General features: G+C 42.3%; 1 protein-coding gene across 2 annotated transcripts in view; it reads right to left on the reverse strand.

Moving 5' to 3' along the window:
• The window catches only part of fmn1 (formin 1), a 377,136-nt gene that overhangs the window by 332,429 nt on the left and 21,890 nt on the right, over positions 1-22,817 (reverse strand). For both annotated transcript variants that reach the window (XM_041214614.1, XM_041214615.1), the window contains exons 2-3: positions 20,617-22,712; positions 1,967-2,133 (exon numbers count right to left, since the gene is read on the reverse strand). In XM_041214614.1, coding sequence (XP_041070548.1) covers positions 1,967-2,133; positions 20,617-22,582 — 2,133 coding nt within the window. In that variant the 5' untranslated portion in view covers positions 22,583-22,712. The remainder of the gene's footprint in view (positions 1-1,966; positions 2,134-20,616; positions 22,713-22,817) is intronic.

A 22,817-nucleotide genomic window follows, 5' to 3' on the forward strand; every position in this document is an offset into this window, starting at 1 on the left:
TACTCTGGCATTGACAATCTTTGGTATATTTTTCTGTTTGCTGCTATCACATGTTTTCAAGTCATCCAAAGAGAGTGTCAATTTACATACCAGCACTGACAAAAAGATGTTCAGCATTGTTTGCCTGAGATCCAGGAAAAGATGCACCGAGTCCTTGTCAGAGAGTTGCTTTACCTTGACAATGCCGTACCAGCATTCCACACTGAGGAACACATTTGGTGGCAAATGGACAGACTCTCTTATGCCTGTGAAGCATTGGTTTGACCATCAGTATCGGAAAGATAATGTCATGGTCCAGGATGTTGCCATACTGCCAGCTACCAGCATTGATAATGTGACGTTGGAAGCTGTTGATAGCTTCACATATCTAGACTCCATAATCACCAGCAATCTGTCACATCATGCTAAAATTAACACATGCATTGCAAAAGCTGCAGCTATTACATCCAAGCTGAGTAAGAAGGTATAACAGCAACCTGACTGAGAACACTAAACTGCGAGTTTTCCAACCCTGAGACTCAGTGCATTCCTCTACAGTGATGATACTTAGACAATATAGGCAAGGTAGGAGGGACAGTTTACAGCTTCGCTGTCTCAGCTGTATCTTTGGCATCTCTTGGCAGGACACGGTCACCAACTCAGCAGCATTGGAACATGCTAATTCCATCAGCAAACACGGCTTGCTAAGCCAACAAAATCTGCGCTAACTTGGCCACATTCATCAGATGGATGACAGCCATATACCCAAAGACCTTCTGTATGGTGAATTGACCACTGTGGGCGTACCCTCACCACAATGTCTGCAGCAGATCAAGGGCAGTTTGCCACCATTTTCACAAGACCTATTGGTGAAGAAATCCCGGCCTTGCCTGCAACACCCGCTTCTCATGAACATATAATAAAAATAAAATTAATCTGGATTATCATACCTCCACTACAAGGAAACATGCAAGCGAGCTATGAAGATGGTGGACATTGACACGGACAGCTGGGAGACAGTCGCTGACGGCTGTGACCTCTGGGGGTTGACTGTTTGAAAAGGACATTGAAAGAGGCAAGCAGAAACAAAAAGCTCAGTTGGCTGAGAGGTATGCCCAGGGAAAACAGAGGCCAGTGAATCATGCACCTTCTCAGCCCCACTGTCTTCCTCCACAGCAAATGCAGCAGAGACTGCCTGAGCCACACCAGGCATAAACCATCATCTTACAAGACAGAAGGCTGCCGTAGAAATTACGTACATGCAATTTTCGACAAGCCACTGCTACATGCAAGGTCTTTCTGACCATGTGGGCATAAAAAAAATTTCACCCACTGCACTAGGGTTACGTTAAATGGAAGTTTACATCTTATCAGGTGGCATGGAACTCCTACCCACTACATACAGGCATCTTAAAAATTCACCTTTTGTTTGGATATTGTGAAAGAACATGGTGCTCAGGCATCCATAAGCATCCAAAATCACTTTGCAGCAAAGCAATTGTGAATACAGAACAATGCAAGGCTGTGTAGTAAGCGACACAACCAATCTGTGGCTAAATATAAAATGTTGGTATAAATTATCCAAATCCCTTTTATGAATTTAGATGTTTGTAGAGCAGGTAATTAAAGATGAACACAATTAATTTTTTTCTAACTCTCAGCAATCTAAATTTAATCTTTATTATAAATATTAGGGACTGACACTATGGGCAGAATTTTACAGCCCCTCCCAGGGCAGGATCTTCCTTCCCAGCTGAAGTCAGTGGGGTTTTCAACGGCTTGTCGCATTTTACAGCCCCATCTCTGGTGCAATAGGGGCGTAAAATTCCAACTTAGGTCCATGTTCCCCTAAGACGAATACCAAAGTATTTTGATATTCAAAGGATTCAGCTAACATAACAAGAATAATTTATAAAAAATATCCTTAAAATGTCATCCTCAAAAAGCCATCTTTAAAAATAATCAATAATTATAACTCATGACTTACGTAAAGTTCCATATAACCGAATGCTTGAGCATTTGCATCAATTTCGTCTCCATCCGCAGTAATAAGCCTGAGGTCCAAAGATTGTGGCCTGATGATAACTGAACTTCTTTCAATAGATGATCCATTTTCTACCAGGTCAGTACAAAGCTGCTGTACAGAAGTCTTCTCTGAAAGGAAAAGTTTATAAAATAAGTCTTCAAATAAAATACGTTGAAACTTTGCCCTTGTTTTGTTTGAAACTTGCTGCTGCAATGTGGGTACCATTATCCCAAAGCCTGTTCACCATCTACAAGGCACAAGTCGGGAGTGTGATGGAATACTCCCCACTTGCCTGAATGAGTGCAGCTCCAACACACTCAAGAAACTCGACACCATCCAGGACAAAGCAGCCCCACTAGATTGGCACCCCGTCCACTACCTTCAAAATTCACTCCCTCCACCAACGACAAACAGTGGCAGCGGTATGTATCATGCACAAGATGCATTGCAGAAATTTATCAAGGCTCCTTTAACAGCACCTTCCAAACCCATGACCTCTACCACGTACAAGGACAAGGGCAACAGATGCCACCTGGAAGTTCCCCTCCAAGTCACTCACCATTCTGGCTTGGTAATATATCACCGTTCCTTCGCTGTCGTTGGATCAAAATCCTGGAACTCCCTCCCTAACAACGCTGTGGGTGTACCTACACCACATGGGCTGCAGCAGTTGCAGGCGGCAGCTCACCACCACCTTCTCAAGGGCAATTGGGTACGGGCAATAAATGCTGACCCAGCCAGCAGCATGGAAGAATAAAAAAAAAAAAAAAAATTGGCAAGTACTTATTCGCCATCCCCGGTTGCCCTAAGGACATATGAATGTCAGCTGTGTTACAAAGGACTAGGGGCAAACGTGGGCAAGACTGCGGGGGAGGCAGACGGCCCCCTTCCCTGAATTATCTAAAGGACATCAGTGAACCAGTTGGGTCTTTATGATAACCCAGCTGTTTGCTCGGTAATTTTCAGGTGATCATCAAGTTATCAGCTTTATTACATTCAGAGTCATAACCCACCATGATGGAGTTTTAATTCAGAAATGTTATTGCGATATCATAACCACTAGGCTAATGCACCACTTCCAGCCAGAATGCAAGTTTCCTACAGTTGGCAGAACACCTAAGTATTGTAACAGCCAGGAGAGTTCTGCATCACCAAAGAGGCCAAAACCAGCCTACAAGTTCCAAACAACGCCACCACAGATGCTTCAAAACAAACACTTTCATAGCTCTTTCGAGACAGGTCTATCTGACCTGCGCTGCTATCAAACAGCATCCCCACCAAACTCATGCCCTGTAATAGTGGGTTCCAAGAACTGGCTGAAAATTCTTCCGTCTCTCCAGCAGTGGCATTAACCTCCACAACACAGGAGGAGGCTTCAGACATGCCCTGGCACTGTGGGAGTACGGCTGCTCTGAGGTGTTCCACTCCAGAAAGGAAAGGCAGCGAAGGATAGAACCAAAACCTAATCCTCACGCAGTCCATAACTTTTCACTCACAGAAATTCACATTGCAAGCATGCACCCCCTAACACAACAGCCACAATTCCGATCTTCTGTATGTAGGAGCACAAGTGAATCTCCAGTCAATGCCATCGCTCGAACACAATTAAATACTTGATTACGATACAAGGTGCTTCCTGAGAGGATTGGTCATCTCAGGCTTTTAATGTTGTTGAGCTACTCACTTCTGAACATCATCTCACTCAGGGAGAGCATCTTAGGAATAGCAAATTAGGAGTGCAAGCAGGTAAATTAATGGGTACAAAGGGAGTATAAACAGTGTTAATAAACTGTAAGTAGGATGATTGGAAGTTTTGGTATCTTTTGGTCCTTAAATAAACAAGGTTGATACATTGAAAGAGCTCAGAATTTTCTCTTTATGGGAGCTTTGGATAATGGTATGTGCAGCACAGATTCTACTTATGGCTGAGGTCTTTGACCATGAGGAATTTTGTGAGGATTTGTGTGAAGAGCGTTATTGGATGACTTAATCTTTACGCAGTGAAAGGATTGGGTTATCAGTTGCACCCTCCATCCTCTAACTGCTTGCTTTCAGTATATTCTCCCTTTCCTATACACTCCACCCTGTGTGAAAGGAGGCCCTGGTCATTGATTTGGATACATAGTTCCAAGTATTGAGAGCTGGCATGGTGAACTGCTGCCTGTTAAAGTGTCAAGGCAGTTTCTTGTGTGTCTGACATCAACATACAAGATAAGGTGAATGATATTGCGCATGAGCCCAACATTGATAGAATGCACAACTTTCTTATTTGAAGGGGTTGCCATTTGGGATTTGAATATAACCCAATTGTCAACTTTGCCTAGACTATGTCAGTCTGTAAAACTGAATAGTTTGCTGTTTTCTTGCTTCCATTGGGCATAATGTGAATTACATTCTCCTAAATAGAGGATCCCTGAGCTGCTTGATGTACAGATGAATGCAGCAAAGGTCACCAAAGGCTACTGGAAGGAGCCAGTCACAAAGAGATTCAGGGAAGAGCAGTCCAGTCCAGACAATTCCGTTCTCCTGGCGGAAGTAGCAGCTTGTCTTCAGCCAACAGTTGATACATCTCCCCAGTAGCCTCCAGACAAAATCCCTGCCTTCTAAGGTAATGACTGTCAGAGAAGTGTGCAGGGTTATGGGGGCAATGTGCAGGATTACAGGGAAAAGGCAGGAGATTGGCACTAAGTTAAAATGCTCAGAGAACTGGTGCAGACATGATGGGCTGAATGGCCTCCTTCTACACCCTAACAATTCTGTGGTTCTATGATTCTGTGAAGTCCAAGAAAGAATGCTTCATCTATAAACCTTGGTAAGCGGCTATGAGCCTGTAGGGAACAAATTCCTTCCAAAATGCTCCACTTCAAAGGTCTCGGTGCACTCAAGCCTCTTTCATATTTTCATACTCCTCCTCAAAGCAAGAAAAAGGGAGAATTTTCAATGGCAAATCTGTAACTTATTTCAAAGCAGACCCAAATAAAGCTACCAGCAATAGATTTGACAGAACCTCCAAAACATCGAGGAAATTGATATGCAGGCAAAGTAATGCCAATAGTCAGTACGTTAGCATGCAAAATGGCCTCCTAAATGCATGTCCACCTTAGGGATGCCATCCTCCAACTCCTTCCAGCATTTATATAGTGATGCTAATAACTTGGGGTTCGTTTTGGGGACAACTTGGGGTAAATGGTTTGGACAAATTGGTCACACTCCCTTGAGCACATGTATATAAGGCAAGACTTATATAGAACTGACATTTATTTGAAAGATAATTCACATGCAGATCTTTTTGACAGAAGATTTAAGGCAGTAGCTACCAGTCTTAAACCAATTTCACCATCTGACAAAAAGGGAATTCCAATTCACTTTGAAGGAATGAGCAGAATGGATAATGCAACATATCATTTAATTGAACTAGAAGGCATCCAAGATTTCACAAAACATTAACAGAAAATGAGTCATTGAGATGGTATGGTTAATATTTTTAGGAACTCCATAGATTCAAGACTGCAAAACTTATCTCAATATTTTTAATAAGAAATATATCTAGAAATTATGCAAATTAAATTTGCATTTAAAAACATGTTTGAATGTTTTAACTAGGTTCATCTAAAATACTACAAAGGCTATATAGAAGGGGTGATTACAGGTTTAGAAGCTAAAGGTTTTGCCTCATTAATCTGCTGGAATTCACAGAAGCTAACCATTTTTTTTCTTCGTTCATGGGATCCCTAACTGGCCTTGAGGACCGAGTGGCTTACTAGGCCATTTCAGAGGGCACTTAAGAGTCAACCACATTGCTGTGGGTCTGGAGTCACATGTAGGCCAGACTAGGTAAGGACAGCAGATTTCCTTCCCTAAAGGACATTAATGAACCAGAGGGGTTTTTAAATGACAATCGGCAATGGTTTCATGGTTCTCATTAGACTTTTAATTCTATAATTTTTATTGAATTCAAATTCCACCATCTGCTGCAGTGGGATTCAAACCTGGGTCCCCAGAGCATTTGCCTGGAATACTGGCCCAGTGACAATACCACTATGCCACTGCCTCCCCAATTACTGCATGAAGCAACCCAATGGATATAAGGCACTCGAATCTTCGGCTACAATAGGCAGGTGTGTCAATAAATTAACAGAAATTCGTTGAAACATGCTGAAACAGCATGTCAAATTTACTGGCACTTCAAACTTTCATCAGCATTTTCACAACTCACTTTATTTTGCAACATGAAGGCACAGTACCACAACAGACCAATTTACAAAATCTTCTCGAGACCAGCATCTGAAGTGTCTCTAAATTGTTAGCCTTAGAAAAAGATGTATAAACAGAAGCGTCAGTGTCCATTTGCCATGTAAGATTCAACAAAGCCCTGATCAGTACTGCACCTTCAGCAGTTGTTCACCTGGACCTCTACCTCATCTTTCTTCTTTTACACTTCAGCCTGCGCATACGCTTCTCCCGCCACTTAGCTCTCACGTCGACAAGAATCTCAAAATCCCAACAAAGCCAGATACAACTCCACCTAACGAATTTAATGTACGTTGCCTCTATGTTGTACTGAAGACACAATATAATCGCCAAATTGTTACACAATCGCAATGCACAGGAGGCCATTCAGCCCGTTGTGTCTGTGCCGGCTCTCTGAAGGAACAGTATAACTAAGTGCCATTCTTGCATCTTCTCACCGTGAGCCTGTGCATTGTTCATTTTCAGATAATAATCCAATTCCCTAGTGAAAGCCTCGATTGAACCTGCCTCCACCACACTCTCATGCTGAAAATATTCTATCAACAGCCAGTCCACTGGCTAATCTTCTAAAGGCTTTTAAGTCTTTTTAGCAAATTAGGTTTATGCAAAGCTTACGTATGCTTCAGGCATAACAAAATATTTCTCATGTTGCTTCCGCATAATTGGAGAATCATCAAATAAAAACCTAGGAAAAACAGCATCACTTGGTTAGGGTAAAATAACCTTACACTATCCTCAAAGCTCCGATGAATATGTAGCATGTTTGTAAAAATTGTGGCTAAATAATTTAATATCAGCCCAATTTTGCAGAAGGGGGCTGCCAGCATTCCCCTTCATTACCCGTCTAAAACTGACAGCAACTTCTGGATGTCGGGCAAGCAGAGATTAGCGCAGAATACTGAAACTGCAGTCTATCACTCAGGGCTCCAACACAGGCTGCACGATGGAACTCCCCCACCCCACTAGAAATCAGCAAGAATTTCAACTTTGCTGCTCCTGTATCTCTGTTAGACGCTCTATTAAAAAGTTACATCTTGATGAGGCAGGTGTAACAAGGTTTTTTCTAAAACAGCAATTTGATTTTTTAAAAATGATGAACAACAGAGCGGGCCAAGAATAATTAATCTTATATTTGTTGAGCACGGACTGATAGATTTTAAACTTTAAAAAAATAATTTTTTAACCATTCAGGATATTTTAGCCTCTACCCTATGTGTATATCCCATCTTTAATTTGCTCTACGGAAAACTTTTTACAGGTTCTGTTCTGCTAGTGCTCCTTGTCTCCTTTGGCTGTCTGTGAAAATCCTTTATTGTGATTGGTTGCTTGGACAATCTGCTGATGTCACTCCAGCTCCACACTGGGAATGCCAGTAAAGAACATTGCAATAACACTTATGATCCCAGCTGATGTTACTATTGGACAATTCAGATCCCGGGGTGCAGCCCAGCTTGATAGATCCTAACTTTTATTTTTTGGTTAGAAACGTGGAGGGCGGCTACTGAACAGTCACAGGAGTCAGCTGATGAACTTTGAACAAAAGAATAAAACATTTATTAAACAAGTTAAACTATATTATAATACTACTTCACCCACAACTATATCTTTACAGACGTACACAGATTCGTAAGGATAACAATGTACAAAGGCTATTTTTATATTCTAATGTTCACAGTAAGTATACAGTCATAGGTGACCTGTGGTCAGGCACTCTGAAACCAAGTGATAGGTGTCCCGCAAACAGATGCTATGGATCTCTCATCAACTCCCCCCAGAAGCTTGTCTGTGAGCTAACCGGTCTCACTGAACTCTGTCTTTCACACGAGTGTTTCTAATCTCCACTCTCAAAGAACCTGCTTTGGCATCTTCGCCCAAACGATGCTTTCTCTCCGACTCCCTCCACAAGGGTCCACCTTCAGGGTTTCAAACTCTCCGTCCGATGTTCCTCTCTCCTGGATTGCCTCATGCATTCAAGCTTTGGCTTTCATGTACTCTCTCTCTCTCTCTGACTCAGCCATGCCAAGAGAATACAACTGCTTCACATGCCCATAGTAAAGAGTTACAGACCTTCGGCTGTCTCCTTGGATCTTCTGGCTTCTTACCAGCCTATTTTGCTTCAAGTCTGCGTCCGACAGCTTTCTCCCTTTAAGCTTCACTTAACAGGGCCTTTTCCAGATTCCTATTCTTTTCCTCGGACTTAACTTAAAGGCTTCTTGAGCCTTTCTCTTTTTCCTTTAAGACCTGTTCCCTGCAGTTCCCTGTCCCAGTAGACAGCTGATGACTTGGTATCACCCTTGACATCCAGAACTCACTTGACATTCACTGTTACTTTAACTTTAGAGCAACTCATCTAAGATTCTTAGACTTATTCTTCTCAGTAGTCTGCTACTATGTCAGATAGAGAGAGACTTAAACTGCTCCCTTCACCTTAGAGCAGGATGACCAACTGAACTCAAATTGCTTCTGGTTTCTTTGTGTCTGCATGGGGCCTCTCTCTCTGGACCCCTGTTGCTATGCAACAGCACAGTTTTTTCTACCTTGTTTGTTTTAACACCCCTTCAAAAGTTGTAAACCTCACTAAGATGCAGGCATTTTTTAAAATGAGACTAAAATTCAAGTTCACCTTTTCTTAACGCACAAATACAGACATACAAGTCAAACTTAAACATTAAAGCTAAAACCCATTCCAAACACCCACATCTAGTTCCTAGCACACTGCACGGAGATAGAGCTGTAATCCTCACTAGTGAGATCTCAGATTGGATGACCACTTTGTGTAACACCACCACTCAGTCTGCAAGCGGATGCCCCAAGCTCTGATTGCCTGTCTCTTTAATTCTCCACCTTGCTCTCACACGGACCTCAGCCTTCTCCAATGTTCCAATGGAGCTCACCGCTAGCTTAAAGAGCAGAGGTTCATGGGTAGAACTTTCTGCCCTGTCCGGGGGGGGGGGGGGTTTGTTGTGCGGGGAGGGCAAGGACCCGATCGAGCCTGCACCACCATTTTACGTGGGCGGGCCAATTAAGGCCTGCCCAGTGTGACGCGCGCCCAAAAGTGCTGTGTGCTCCTGGTGCGGGCAGAGGGGAGGGGAGGGGGGACAGGGTTCCCTGTGTCGGGAGCGCGCACTTGCGCACAAAAGAGCGCAGGAATCTCTCTGAGGCACCTCTGTGCCTCAGGGAGATTAGTTTTAAGTTTAAACAGTGTAATAAAGTGTTGTAAAAAATTTTATGACAAGTCCCCTCATGTGAAACTGTCACGAGCTGGGACAAAAGTACTAATTTTAATAAAATTTTAAATCATTCATGAAACCTCATCCTGCCCAGGTTGGACGGGCAGCTTTCTCAATAGGCTTAATTAGTTCATTAATGGCCTTAACAGGCCGAATTGAAAACCTAAATGGTGCGCTGTGATGTCGGCACGCGTGCCCAGTGTCACCCCGCATCACGTCACGCCTCAGCGAGCGAGCCCCGCCCCCACTCACCGAGCCGAAGATTCAGCCCAATCCTTCAATTAGCCACTTTACGGCCTCCCAGACTCAACACTGAGTTAACAGTTTCAGACAGTAAACCCTGCCCCCATGTTGTTTCCTGTTTTCTTTACCAGCTTTGTTTCAACTCGAACTTCTGTTTGTTTTTGCTTTTGGACAGCGGCTGCTCAACCCCCTGCCATTCACACCTCTTCCAGAGGCATCTATTGTTTCTTTACTTACTCTATTTCCACTCCCTTTGGCCTTGAACCACTAACTCTTCGGTCAATTAATCTTTGCTACCTTCCATCCCATCACAGACCTTCCTTGTGGTTCTTTTCCCCCACCCTCCTTATTATACTACTGCTCCTCCAATGTTTCCTAGTTCTGATGAGAATTCATCAACCTGAGACGTTAATTCTATAGGGTTTTGCCCACTATAGATGCTGCTTGGCCTGCTGAATATTGCCAGCGTTTTTTGTTTTTATTTCAGATTTTGGCCATTCACACTATTTGCACAAAATTAAAACACTAACTTGTTTAGAGCCTAAGAATTAGTCAGTCATCTGGATTGTTAATCAATATATTCTCATTCTGTTGCATACAATGGCATGGGGCAGCCAGATACATTGAAACAATTTTTTTAAAGCTTCTTTCATTTTTTAAAAACGATCTTAATTTTAAAAAAAACATTTATTTTAAATACATATTTTAGAAATTAAGAATTGCAAAGGCTTTTTGCACAGTTTTGTGGGGTTCTTTGAACCACTGGACTATCCAACTTGCAGATCATTCTGCTGTTCTCTTCCATTCCCATATCTTGTGCCAAATCACTCTTAACATTTCATTGTCAACTAATCTGGCAATCGCCAACTGTTTAATATGACCATGCTGCCATGATCATTTGGTACATTCTCTTGCATGGTCGTTCAATCCCAAACTCATACCTCTCAGGTGGTAGCAGAAGGTTCCAGATAATTTGCAGCAAAAACGTTAGATGTGTTGAGGTATTGCCTGAGTATTGCACTGAAATGCCAGCCTAAATTTTGTACTCAAATCTCTGGAGTGGGAGTTGACCCCCCCCCCTCCCAGAAAACTCCGATTCAGGAGCAAGAATTGTTCCCGCTGAGCCAACTGTACCACATAGTCAGTCACCCTGAATTCCACAAGATAGAGATATATGTTTCCATTTTTCAAATGTCAACAGTTGTTTTCTGCAGGTGATGGTTTCATGTTGCAGCAATATAGGATCATTTTGTTCCATAAACTATACGTCATCATAGAAAAGTCTTTGTGCATCTGTTTCCATTTTCAAGATTAAGAACATAAGAACATGAGAAATGGGAACAGGAGTAGACCATTCGGCCCCTCGAGCCTGCTCCGCCATTCAATAAGATCACGGCTGATCTTCTTGTGTTTCGATTTCCACATTCCCTTCTAACCCCGATAACCTTTGATTCCCTTGCCTAACAAGAATCTATCTACCTCTGCCTTAAAAATATTCAATGACCCACCTCCACCACCTTCTGAGGCAGAGAGTTCCAAAGTTGCACAAAAAATTCTCCTCATCTCTGTCCTAAAAGGGCGACCCCTAATTTTAAAACAGTGCCCCCTAGTTCTGGACTCACCCACAAGAGGAAACATCCTTTCCACGTCCACCTTGTCAAGGCCGTTCAGGGTCTTGTATACTTCAATCAAATCACCCCTCACTCTTCTAAACTCCACTGGAAACAAGCCCAGTCTATCCAACCTTTCCTCATAAGACAACCCACTCATCCCAGATGTCAATCTAGTAAACCTCATCTGAGCTGCTTCCAATGTACTTACATCCTTCCTTAAATAAGGACACCAAAACTGCACACAGTATTCAAGATGCAGTCTCACCAATGCCCTAACTGAAGCACAACACCCTTACTTTTATGTTCAATCCCTCTCATAATAAAGGATAGCATTCCATTAGCCTCCTTAATTATTTGCTGTACCTGCATGTGCTTTTTGTGACTCATGTGCTAGAACATCTAGATCCCTCTGCACCTCAGAATTATGCAGTCGCTCTCCACTTAAGTAATACTCTGCTCTTTTGTTCTTCCTGCCAAAGTGAACATAAATCATAAAAAGTTGAGGCCCCAGAACAGACCTCTGTAGGACTCCACTCGTCATGTCCTGCCAATCAGAAAAAGACCCATTTATGCATTCTCTCTGCTTTCTGCCAGCCAGCCAATCTTCTATCCATGCTAGTATGTTAGCCAATACATCGTATGCTTTTATTTTTCATAATAATCTCTGGTGTGGCACCTTATCAAATGCCTTTTGGAAATCCAAGTGCAGTACGTCTACAGGCTCCCCTTTACCACTGCTCATGTTACCTTACTCCTTCAAAAAACTGCAATAAATTGGCTAAACGTTATTTCCTTTCACAAAACCATGCTGACTCTTCTCTATTGCCTTGAGCTCTTCTAAGCTATAACCTCCTTAATGATCGATTCTAATAACTTCCCCACGACAGACGTCATGCTAACTCCTGTTTATTGCCTCCCTCCCTTCTTGAATAGAGGTGTTATATTTGCTGCTTTCCAATCTGATGGAACCTTTCCAGAATCTAGTGAGTTTTGGAAAATTAACACCAGCACATCGACTACCTCATTAGCCACCTCTTTTAAGACCCTAGGATATAGCCCATCAGGACCCGGTGACTTGCCAGCCCACAGCTCCATCAATTTGCTCAGTACCATTTTCCTTGTGAGTTCAATTTCACCAAGTTCCTCTCTCCCTTTTCACTTCCTGATTTGCAGCTATTACTGGAATGTTTTTTGTATCCTCTATAGTGAACACAGAAGCAAAATATTTGTTCATTTCTTCTGCCATTTCCTTATTATCTACTATTAACTCCCAACCGACACTCTCTAGAGGACCAACACTAACTTTACTTATTCTTTTCCTTTTTGAATGCCTGTAGAAGCTCTTGCTATCCATTTTTATGTTTCCAGCTAGCTTCCTCGCATACTCTAATTTCTTTCTCCTGATTAACCTTTTAGTCATTCCCTGCTGTTCTTTATATTCTGACCAATCGTCTGTCCTCCCACTCATCTTTGCGGAGTTGTATGCTATTTCCTCAAGTTTGATGCTTTCCCTAACATCTTTAGTTAACCATGGATGGTGGGCCCTCCCCTTCGGAATTTTTCTTAATAGTAGGAATGTACTTATTCTGAATACTCTGAAATATCCCCTTAAATGCTTGCAACTGCTTCTCTATTGAGATATCCTCTAGGCTAGTTTCCCAGTTCACTTCACTTACCTAGAGAGGTTTCATTGTGGGTATTTTCCAGTCTCCACAGAAGAGCATCATTGACAAATAGGAGATTTTGGATGTCTGTTTCGAATTCTGAAACTTACATACATATGAGGGTACACGAGAGGGTGCAGAGATTTACCAGAATGGTTCCAGGAATGGGGTATTTCAGCTACAAGGTTGGGTTGGAGAAGCTGGGATTGTTCTCCTTAGAGCAAAAGGAGATTGAGGGGGGATTTGATGGAGGGGTACAAGATTATGACAGGTTTAGATAAGGTAGACAAAGAAAAGCTGTTCCTGTTAGCTGATTGCGCAAGGGCTGGGGGGATACAGTTTTGGGCAAGAGATGCAGGGGCGGGGGTGAGGAAGAACTTTTTTGTTTTACATGGTGGGTGGTAACGACCTGGGACGCGATGCCCACCAGGGGGGTGGAAGTAGAGACGATGAATGAATTCAAAAGGAAATTGGATGGGCACCCGAGGGAAATAAACTTGCCAGGCTACCAAGAATAGAGTGGGTGAATAAGACAAATTGCCACACGAGGAATTGATGGGCTGAATATCCTTTTTCTGTGTTATAATGACTCTGTTTTTTAATAAATTTATTTTTTAAGGTGTGACCAATACAGTCTGGATGTGCCCAACACTAAAGATGAGTAAAATTAAGTAAATGCTGCCCTCTATAGGGAGAGTATGTAAAATAACACCAACAGCATATACTGCGGTTGCTCACCCATGTCAGATTCAAATCTTATATATTTAAATACAATGAATGTGAAAGAACGTTAATATTTAGTAAATAATGATTACAAAGGCTAAAAATTATTGACGTGCTTTGGAATAATTTGGCAGTTTTTAAGCAACCTAATCTTTTAGGGTTTTTATCTAAATATCAAATGATATTGTTGTTATCTAACACTTCTGTTGTTTTTTGTCTTTTCCTCTTCCACAAATCAGAATTTGCATTGGTAATTGTTTTAAGCAGATCTGATGGATGGCTTTATTTAAATAGCACAGAACAATGTTCATGCTGTCCAATGCAGCAATAATAGAATTCCAAGTTGGTGTTAGGACTATGAACTGTGAAACATCTTTTTGGGAACATACATGAAAAATGTACAATTCATGTAATGGCTTTATAATTTAATAGCTATTAAAACAATGGCATGGATTTTCCTGTGGCAAAATTTGTGATGATTGCATTTGACATTATTAGGGACTACAAATAAAGTTAAATTCACCAATGGGGTTCTTACTGGCAATGACAATCAAGCAAGCTTGTGATTAGAGTTGGCTAATAAGATCTGGTGGTGCTGCGTTACAGTTCACTCAGGAAATCTCAGTTACTGTGGCAATATAGACTTTTACATGCGTGTTATAGTCTGGAGCTATGGATATGATGGTAGAGGCTCCAACATTCTTTCCATCACGTGGCTAAGTAGGAATCTCTTCTGCTCTTACCACCTGCCATTGGTGTGTGTTGGAAGGATTTACAGGTTGATCCTCAACCTGTTTGGCTGCATTATGAACACACCTTCCTTGGCCATCAAGTCCTGGAGGGGGACTCGAACCCACTGTGCCACAAGACTTGCCCAATAAGATGTAAGGCAGTAGGATTAGAATTTTAACCAAAGGCATTTGGGAAATGGAAGTCTTTCATTTCAAATACCCAGGGTCAACAGCAAGTACTTTCATGCTTGTCTCAAGCATTTCTACATCAGTATTGCCCAACAAGATGTTTCAAACTCAAGAGCGCACACCTATGTATCGACATGATATTGTCATACCAGTCATCATACTATTTCTCAGGATGAAAATTGGCAATCATTAATATTGTGCTGCGGATACATGCCCCCTTGGAATCAAACTCTAATCACAGTAGGATGCTTAGAGTGTGAGCAGATAGGTGACTTTCAGACCCACTAGATGAATTCAGGCTCCCAGAATGAAAGGCAATATTTAATCCAGTTATCTCATCACTCATTTATTTTTAATTGGGTTCAGTGGTTAAGAGGAAATAAATATAGGTCCCTCAATTCCTATGGTTGCAGAGAGTAAAGAGTAAAATTCTGACTCAGGGAAATCACAATTTTGGATGAATCCAAATGCTGTGTCACTAACAGTGGAACACAGGTTTGCATGTAAAGGCAGAAAATGCTAGAAATACTCAGTAGGTCAGGCAGCATCTTTGGGGAGTGAAATAAAATTCACACTTCAGGTTATTGACCTTTTGTCTAAACTGGAAGAAATTGGAGGTGTAACAGGCTTAAAGTAAGTGCAGAGATAGGGAAAAGTTGGGGGAGGGGGGGGTGTTCCAGTAGAGTTCAACATGAGCTTGAGGAACTCATCGTTTGATTAGGCACTTGACGTTAGCAGTATGTTAATTATATGCAGATGGTGGACATTCACTGGAGATTCCCTTGTGCTCCTATGAACAGAAAACAGATTGAAATTGTGGTTGTTGGTTTAGGAAGCTCATTTTTTCTAACGTGCATCTCTGTTTAAGAAAAGAGCTGGCAAAAGTGTGTAAAATATGGGCTCCAGTTATATCCTTCCTTGCCTGGCTTTCCAAGGTATAATGCTCTGCAGCCTTCCCAAACTCAAAATTGAGATTATCAAATTCAGATCATAACAACTGCTCCTATTTTTTTAAATGGACAATAGCTCTGGACTATGATTCTGCTATTTGCACCTCCTCTAGGCCCATGTCTTTATTTCTTCCCCATTGCTATTCCCTTTTCAAGTAGTTAACAATTCTGTTTCAGCTTATTTGGGATAACAACATCAAATTAAAGTAGCTTACAGCTCTTGCACAAATAAAGGACTATGTTGCTTATTTAACCAGTGAAATTGATGTCCTGGTTGTAAATTTTTCACGGGAGCAATGAATTCTCCGTTACATTTCTTACTTACAACTGATTGAAAGAAAATAATGACTTAAATGGAGGTACTCTAAATGAATATAACAAATAAAGATGACCTCAAAAATCACAGTAAAACTTAGATGTATTTAGATCCAACATGGCAAAAATGCGTGTGAAACAAAAACACTCGTATATCTCAGCGCTTACAGTAACTCACTTGTAAATATTCTGCTGACAACATTTTGAGCTTTTTAAACACAGAAAGGAAAAAGGAATATCGATGTGGGAAAAGGAAATTAAATCTTTGAGTACGGTGCATGAATAGGATTCCTTCTGTGTCTGGGGAATCGTAAAAGAGACTTTGGTCCTCTGAATGCTTTGGGGGCTATTCCCCAAGTGCAGTGAAATTTAACTTCCATTTGCCCTTGTCCAAAGCCAATTGATCCTGTCCAAAGCCCCATTTACTTGACAGGGACTGCCGCAATCTGCCAAACCATTTGAAGTGCTTCGAGGCTCTTTGAGGCAAAGAGAATTTAGCCAATAAAGCTTTTGTTCATACAGGCTAAAATAATTGAGCCTCCGAGCATTCACCTGCCTGGAATGGCAGGGGATCTGACTTCCACCCCACCAGATCTCCAGGGGTTCTATAAATCCCAAGGAACTAAAGCTCCATCCAACATTGTGATTTTCCTGAGTCAGAATCTTACTTTTTACTCTCTGCCGCCATGGGAATTGGGGGATCTATATTTATTTGCTCTTAGTCATTATACCCAATTAAAAATAAATGGAGTGATGAGATAAGTGGTGGTAAGAATGGGGCAGACTCCTGGTCAGCCATGTGATGGAAAGAATGTTGGAGCCTCTACCATCACCGTCCATAGCTCCAGGCTACAACACGCGTGTAAAAGTGTACGGCCAGAATATTGCGCTCGTCAGCCACACTCAAGAATCACAGGGGAGAATTTTCACATTGGCGTGTGGGGGTCAGGCCCGCTTGCCGAGGCCTAAAATGACATCTGGTGACATCGGGCATGCGTCCCGATGTTAGTGCGCGTCTTTCCAATCCGTTTGAGGCAGCTGTGCACCTGCAGAACTATCAAAGGCCTGTTAAGGCCACTAATAAGCCAATTTCTCAAAGCTGCCCGTCCTACCATAAGAACCCCAGCGGCCTTTGCATTTTTCATGAAACCTCATCCACGGGCCAAGGTTTTATTAAATTAGTAAATAAATTTTGTTCATTTCATAAAGATGTCCCACTGTCACATGAAGAGACATGTGTAAATGATTTTTAACTTTCTTCATTAAGAATTCTCGATATGAACCTTAAATGTCTCTAAGACAGCTCTGTGCCTCAGGGAGATTTCTGCGCTCTCTCGCGAGCGTGCGTGAAGAGCGCAGGCCCCAACTCTCCCTCCTCCCCCCCGCCGCCCGCAAAGGTGGCGCTGAGCGCTACCAGGTGTGCAACACGCTGGGTGGGCCTAAATTGGCCTGGGCATGTAAAATGGCGGCACGCAGCCAATCGCGGGCAGCAATCGGCACCGCGCCCGCCCGTGCCCGCTCCCGACCAGCCCACCTGACAGGCAGGAGATTCGGCCCACAGAATTTTGATGACACAGAAGGAGGCCATTCGGCCCATCGTGTCTGCACCAGCTCTCCAATGAGCATAATGACCGAGTTCCATTGCCCTGCCTTTTCCCCCCCGTACCCCAGAGCCTTCTTTCTATTCAAACAATGATCTAATGTCCTCTTGAATGAATTGAACCTGCCTCCACCACACTTCAGGCAGTGCCTTCCAGGCCCGAACCAATTGTGTTAAAAAAGTTATTTCTCACGTCACATTTGCTTCTTTTGCAAATCACTTTAAATCTGCGCCCTCTCGTTCTCAATCTTTTTTATGAGCGGGAACAGCTTCTCCCTATCTACTCTGTCCAGCCCCCTCGTGATTTTGAAAACTCCTATCAAGTCCCCCCTCGGCCTTCTCCTCTCCAAGAAAAACAGTCCCAACTTCTCCAATCTATCCCCATAGGGATATTTTGGTCGGCAGGCACACGAGGGAGTTGGCAGCGCGCCCACCGACAATTAAAAGGCCTATTAAGACCATGAAATGAATAATTAAGTTCAATTTTTGCTGCCCATCCAACCTTACGGTTGGCATGTGCATTACAAGAACACTTGTTTCTCTCAGCGCTTACACTTTTAAATATTCTGTTAGCAATGTTTTGAGCTTTTTAGCACAGAAAGAAACCTTACGGTTGGCAGGCAAGCAAAAAGGCCAAGCGGCCTTTGGATTTTTTAGGGAGCCTCATCCACGGACGGGATGAGGTTTCCAACAGCAAATAAAAATTAAGTAAAAATGTTTAAATTTCATTCACAACATGTGACAGAGTCACATGAGGGGACATGTTTAAATCTTTCCTTCTTATTTTCAAAAATCTTCATGTCCCTGAGGCAGCGCTGTGCCTCAGGAAGCTTTTCTAGCACACAACTGTGCGCTTGCATGAACTTCCACGCTTGCCCTCCTTACCCCCCTCTCCCCCTCAACACAGGCAGCGCTGAGCGCTGCAGCACGCGTTTCATGTAGGGCGGGCCTTAATTGGCTCGCCAGCGTGAAATCACGGTCGTGGTCCGATCGCGGGTGGTGGTCAGCTTCCCGACCCCTCCCACTCACCCCTGCCAAGCCCACTCAACAAGGGCAAAGTCCTGGTCTTTGTTTCCACGGCTAACAGTCTATTCACCATCAGCACCGATGCTTTGGTCCTTCTTTAGAGATGTGAATGCTTTGTACTTTCTTCCCAGAAAAACAACCTGGACCCCACCCCCTCACCCCCACTTTAACTCTTTAACGCCCAAGCTTGCTATCAGCAGATTTCAGAACAGGTCACAGGACCCCCTTCATTCCTCCATTTTACTCTGAATCAAGGGCTTGGTTCCAAAACATAACAATCTTGTAAAACCTTGCATTTGTAACACTAGATAGTATCAGCTTAGGTGCTTCATTACTTTGGGCATTTTAAAACAATTCTCAATCTTATCACTCTTAACCTCTTAATTATTTAAGTTAGCAAATCTTATTTCTAGCAACTGATGTCTGCATGAAAATTTCAACCACAATTCAAATATATATATACACACACGTGAATTATAATTCACACACCAGAGGACCGAGATAGAATTGGTAAATCACCAGTAGAAAAAATATTGCAAAATTCAGAGCATTATAAATACCCTGAAGTAAATTAACCTTGCAAAGCCAACAATCAGCCTCTGATGAACCTCTTCATGTCCTCTTCAAACATGAACTAGTTAATAAGTACTCAGCGTGAGGTACTAATCTATTACTTTTTGTCCAAATTTTCCTCACTTGGATGCCCATCACTGAATCACATGCTGTTGAACACTGTAACTGTACTCTTTCAAGGTACTTCATGCTGTGAAGTCATTCCAATGAAAATGTGTGTTTTTTTTTATACACATCTACATCTCAAGGCCAGAATTTCTGAGTCTAATTAAGCAATTAAAAAAGCACTGCCTCAAAAAGGCCCAATGATGAGGAGGTGATGATTTGACACAATGCAAATGTTATTTCAGCTAAAATAATGACATGAGTAAAGATGGTGTTGCAACAGCCAATGTCTCCATGCAAATAGTCAAGTCACAGATGCTTCCAGTTTTACTGATCCATCACTATCAAAGGGAGCTTTGTTTTGGTATGTGAAGTTTTCTCAGTGCAAAAATTTATGAGACGCACAAACTCATCACAAGACATTCACCCCACTGAATCATGTGCACTCGTTGACGCCAACGCTTCCAAGGGTTTCTGCAGCATGCTGAGCACAGCAAATTCACAGGGTAATGCAATGAAAGAGACACAAAAAGATCCAACTCTGCACTGAGAGCTGAACTCCCCTTCTGACCCCACTGTAGTATCAAGAGTCAAGACAGCATCATTTATTTTAACTAATTCTACAGTATGGGTGCATGTTGGGCATTCCCATGGGGATGGGGAGAGCTCAGTAGGGAGCAAGATGTAGCACCAGATACCTGGGGGTGTCACGCGCAGCCCAACCCCAAAAGATGCAGCTCTGCTTTGTGATCGAGCCTCTTTGTGAGAGAGATGATCTAAACAAATTTAGAGGAAAGAGTCAGTTCCACGAACCTCCAGCCAACGCCCCATCATGAAGATGCCAACAGACTGCAGCTCCACACCAACAAGAAGCGGGATGCCGGTTTCTCCAGATCATTACCCACAAGAGATGAGAGCTATGAAAATCCAGCTGGCGAAGTCCTCCTGCTGGCTCCACCTACCTACCTACCACATCTTAACCCTGGTGTTTGTCAACTCAAGGCCCCAGTCAACACTGAATGCGATCATCCTTCCACGTTGAACCTTCTGTACCTACTTTACAATTTTTCACTAAACCCCACCCCACCCCAGAGAAATCAACGGAGGAATCTGCACTGATTGCACTTAAGCTTTTATGTACCATGAACATTACATTTCAATGAATCCATAGAAATGGCTTTGCAATTTATAGATTGGCAGGGATGATTATAAAATTCCATGGAATTTTAACAATGTGGCTAGAATCTTCTTCTAATAGTCCCCTCAAATAATTCCTCTGCCTGACTTTATTTTGTGTGGTTAAGTTAAAACTGAGGCTCATACAAAAATAATATATGATTGTTTTAAGCTAATCAAAATGAAGTAATTACATGAATTAAAGAAAATGTTTGAACAAACCTTGTAATGGTACATAGGCAGATAATACATCTTGTTCCTTACAGTGTTGTTGCTCGAATTTTCCATTTGCATCACCGAGATTTTGTAGCAAAGTATTTCCTTCTGTCAAATGTTGTCCCACTTCTATTTCTCCCGTTGTGGTGCAGTCATGAATGGATATATATAGCTTTGAACCATCCTCTTGTACAGTTTCTTGTTCTGTTTCTAATGCAGGTAGTGGGAGAATCCTGTGATGGAGTTGAGGACTAGGTAATTCTGAGGTCAAGGGGGATGCAACAGGAGACACAGGATGATGCGTATTGTTAGCAGTACACAGATTGTTAAAAATATTACTAACTCCTGTTAGTAAAGATAAAGAAACAGTTATGTTGTCTTCCTTCAAATTGCCACCCAAGGAAACTCCATCAACAGATCCAAGTGCCTTTAGAAACATTTTTTCTTGTGCTTCTAGCGTGTCATCCCTTATTAAATCTTTATTGTCATAAGCCTGGCTAGTTCCACTTACGTGCGACATGTCCTTTTCCACTCTATGCCATTCATCTGCTTCATGAAATCGGTCAGTCTCAACAACATTCATCAGGTGCTTGTTGATATATCTACTGGATGCTGACAAACCTGCATTCATTTGCACTTTTCCCACGGCAGTTTCAAATACTTTTCTACTGCTGTCTGTCTCCCTTCCACACGTCATCATGCTCTCACATTCCAAGTCTGTCACAGGTACTGTGACGACATCACAAGTGGTTGCAGTTTCACTCTGCATTCCAGTAACCACTGTGGAAAAACCATGTTCCTCAACATAACTTTTTATTGATTCGTCTGTAAAAGGGACACAAGTTTTGTCTCCTTCGGGCCTTGAAATAGCCGGAACAACTTTTTGCACGACCACTTCTACGGCCTGTATTTTAGCGACCACAGTGCTTGCTGTGCTCTCTAACACATCTCCACAGTGATGCTTGCTGTTCTCTGAAGGTAAATTTGTCAAAGGCATAGTGGTGCTGGTCTTGTCAGGTAAATTCTGAGTTGTCTGTTTTGTTTGTAAGCAATTATCCTGCTGCTGTTGTAGGAGTTTTATGGTACCTTGTGGATCACCCAATAAACTGCTGCTACCGGTCGCAAAATCTTCAGTACGAAGTTCATCGTCACACTCCGACATAAAGTTGCAAACGTCAGTACCTAGTCCAATTGCTCTTGTGTTATCCTGACAATCCAAATTGTCCCTTGGTAGCTCTGACTTAGCGTTTTTCATTCCCGACAGTAAGTCAATACTGACCATGGCTGGCTGAAGATTTTTGCTTTTAGTATAATTAACTGAATTAGGAGAATTGCTTACAGTGTTTTTTGAGCACACTTCATCTCTCAGCAGTGATATTTCTTTTGCACTTACAATAGAATGTTCTGAATCCTCAGACGACTTATTTTTGACCGTTTTACATGAAGGCAACTCAGTGTTTTCTCTTTTTCTGCCAAGCTTTTTCAGCTTTTTCTTCTTAACATCAGCTTTCTTATGGTCGTAAGACATTGACACCGAATGCTGCAGATCCAAGGCACCACAACCTTCTCCCCGTTCACGGTGCTTACTTTCAGCCTCTTGAACATCTTCAAATTTTCCATCTTGATTTCCCATGTTCAAAATTCGACTGCAAGCTGGCCTTTTGCTTAATGCTTCAGCAAATAATGACTGTTTTTCAACCGGGCACAAGGCGCACAGTTCCTTAACAACATTAGTTGTGGCAGTTTGCCCCTGAATGTAAGCAGTGTTGTCAGAGCACAGGCTTCTCTGTTTCGCAGCCCCTGGCTCCTCCTTCACTTGTTCGCACTCCGGAAAGCATTTCATGGAGCCATCTAACAACATACTGCACTTGTAGGGAATCCATCTGGCTTCTCCCCCAGGGCAATAGATGCTGATGAAGCAGAGCTCTTTGACTGGTTTATGCAACTTTTGGGTAGTATGAGTGTCTTCCATTATACACAATGCATCAACTATTCACACATTTAGTTTAAGTGACCAGAGTTTGAAGAGTTCCATTAACACAAATCATGCAGTGATTAGGCTCCATTGGAAACTTGATTTTCATCTTCGCTGTGTCATGATCCTGTAAATGAAGAATTTAATAAATTAATTTTATTGTAGTAAGCAGCATTATCTCACAGTGCTGGGAAAAGGTTTTGGGTCTGAAATATCATTTATTTCTATTTTT

This window comes from Carcharodon carcharias, chromosome 20 (genome assembly GCF_017639515.1).
Source record: "Carcharodon carcharias isolate sCarCar2 chromosome 20, sCarCar2.pri, whole genome shotgun sequence".
Classification (NCBI taxonomy): Eukaryota; Metazoa; Chordata; class Chondrichthyes; order Lamniformes; family Lamnidae; genus Carcharodon; species Carcharodon carcharias.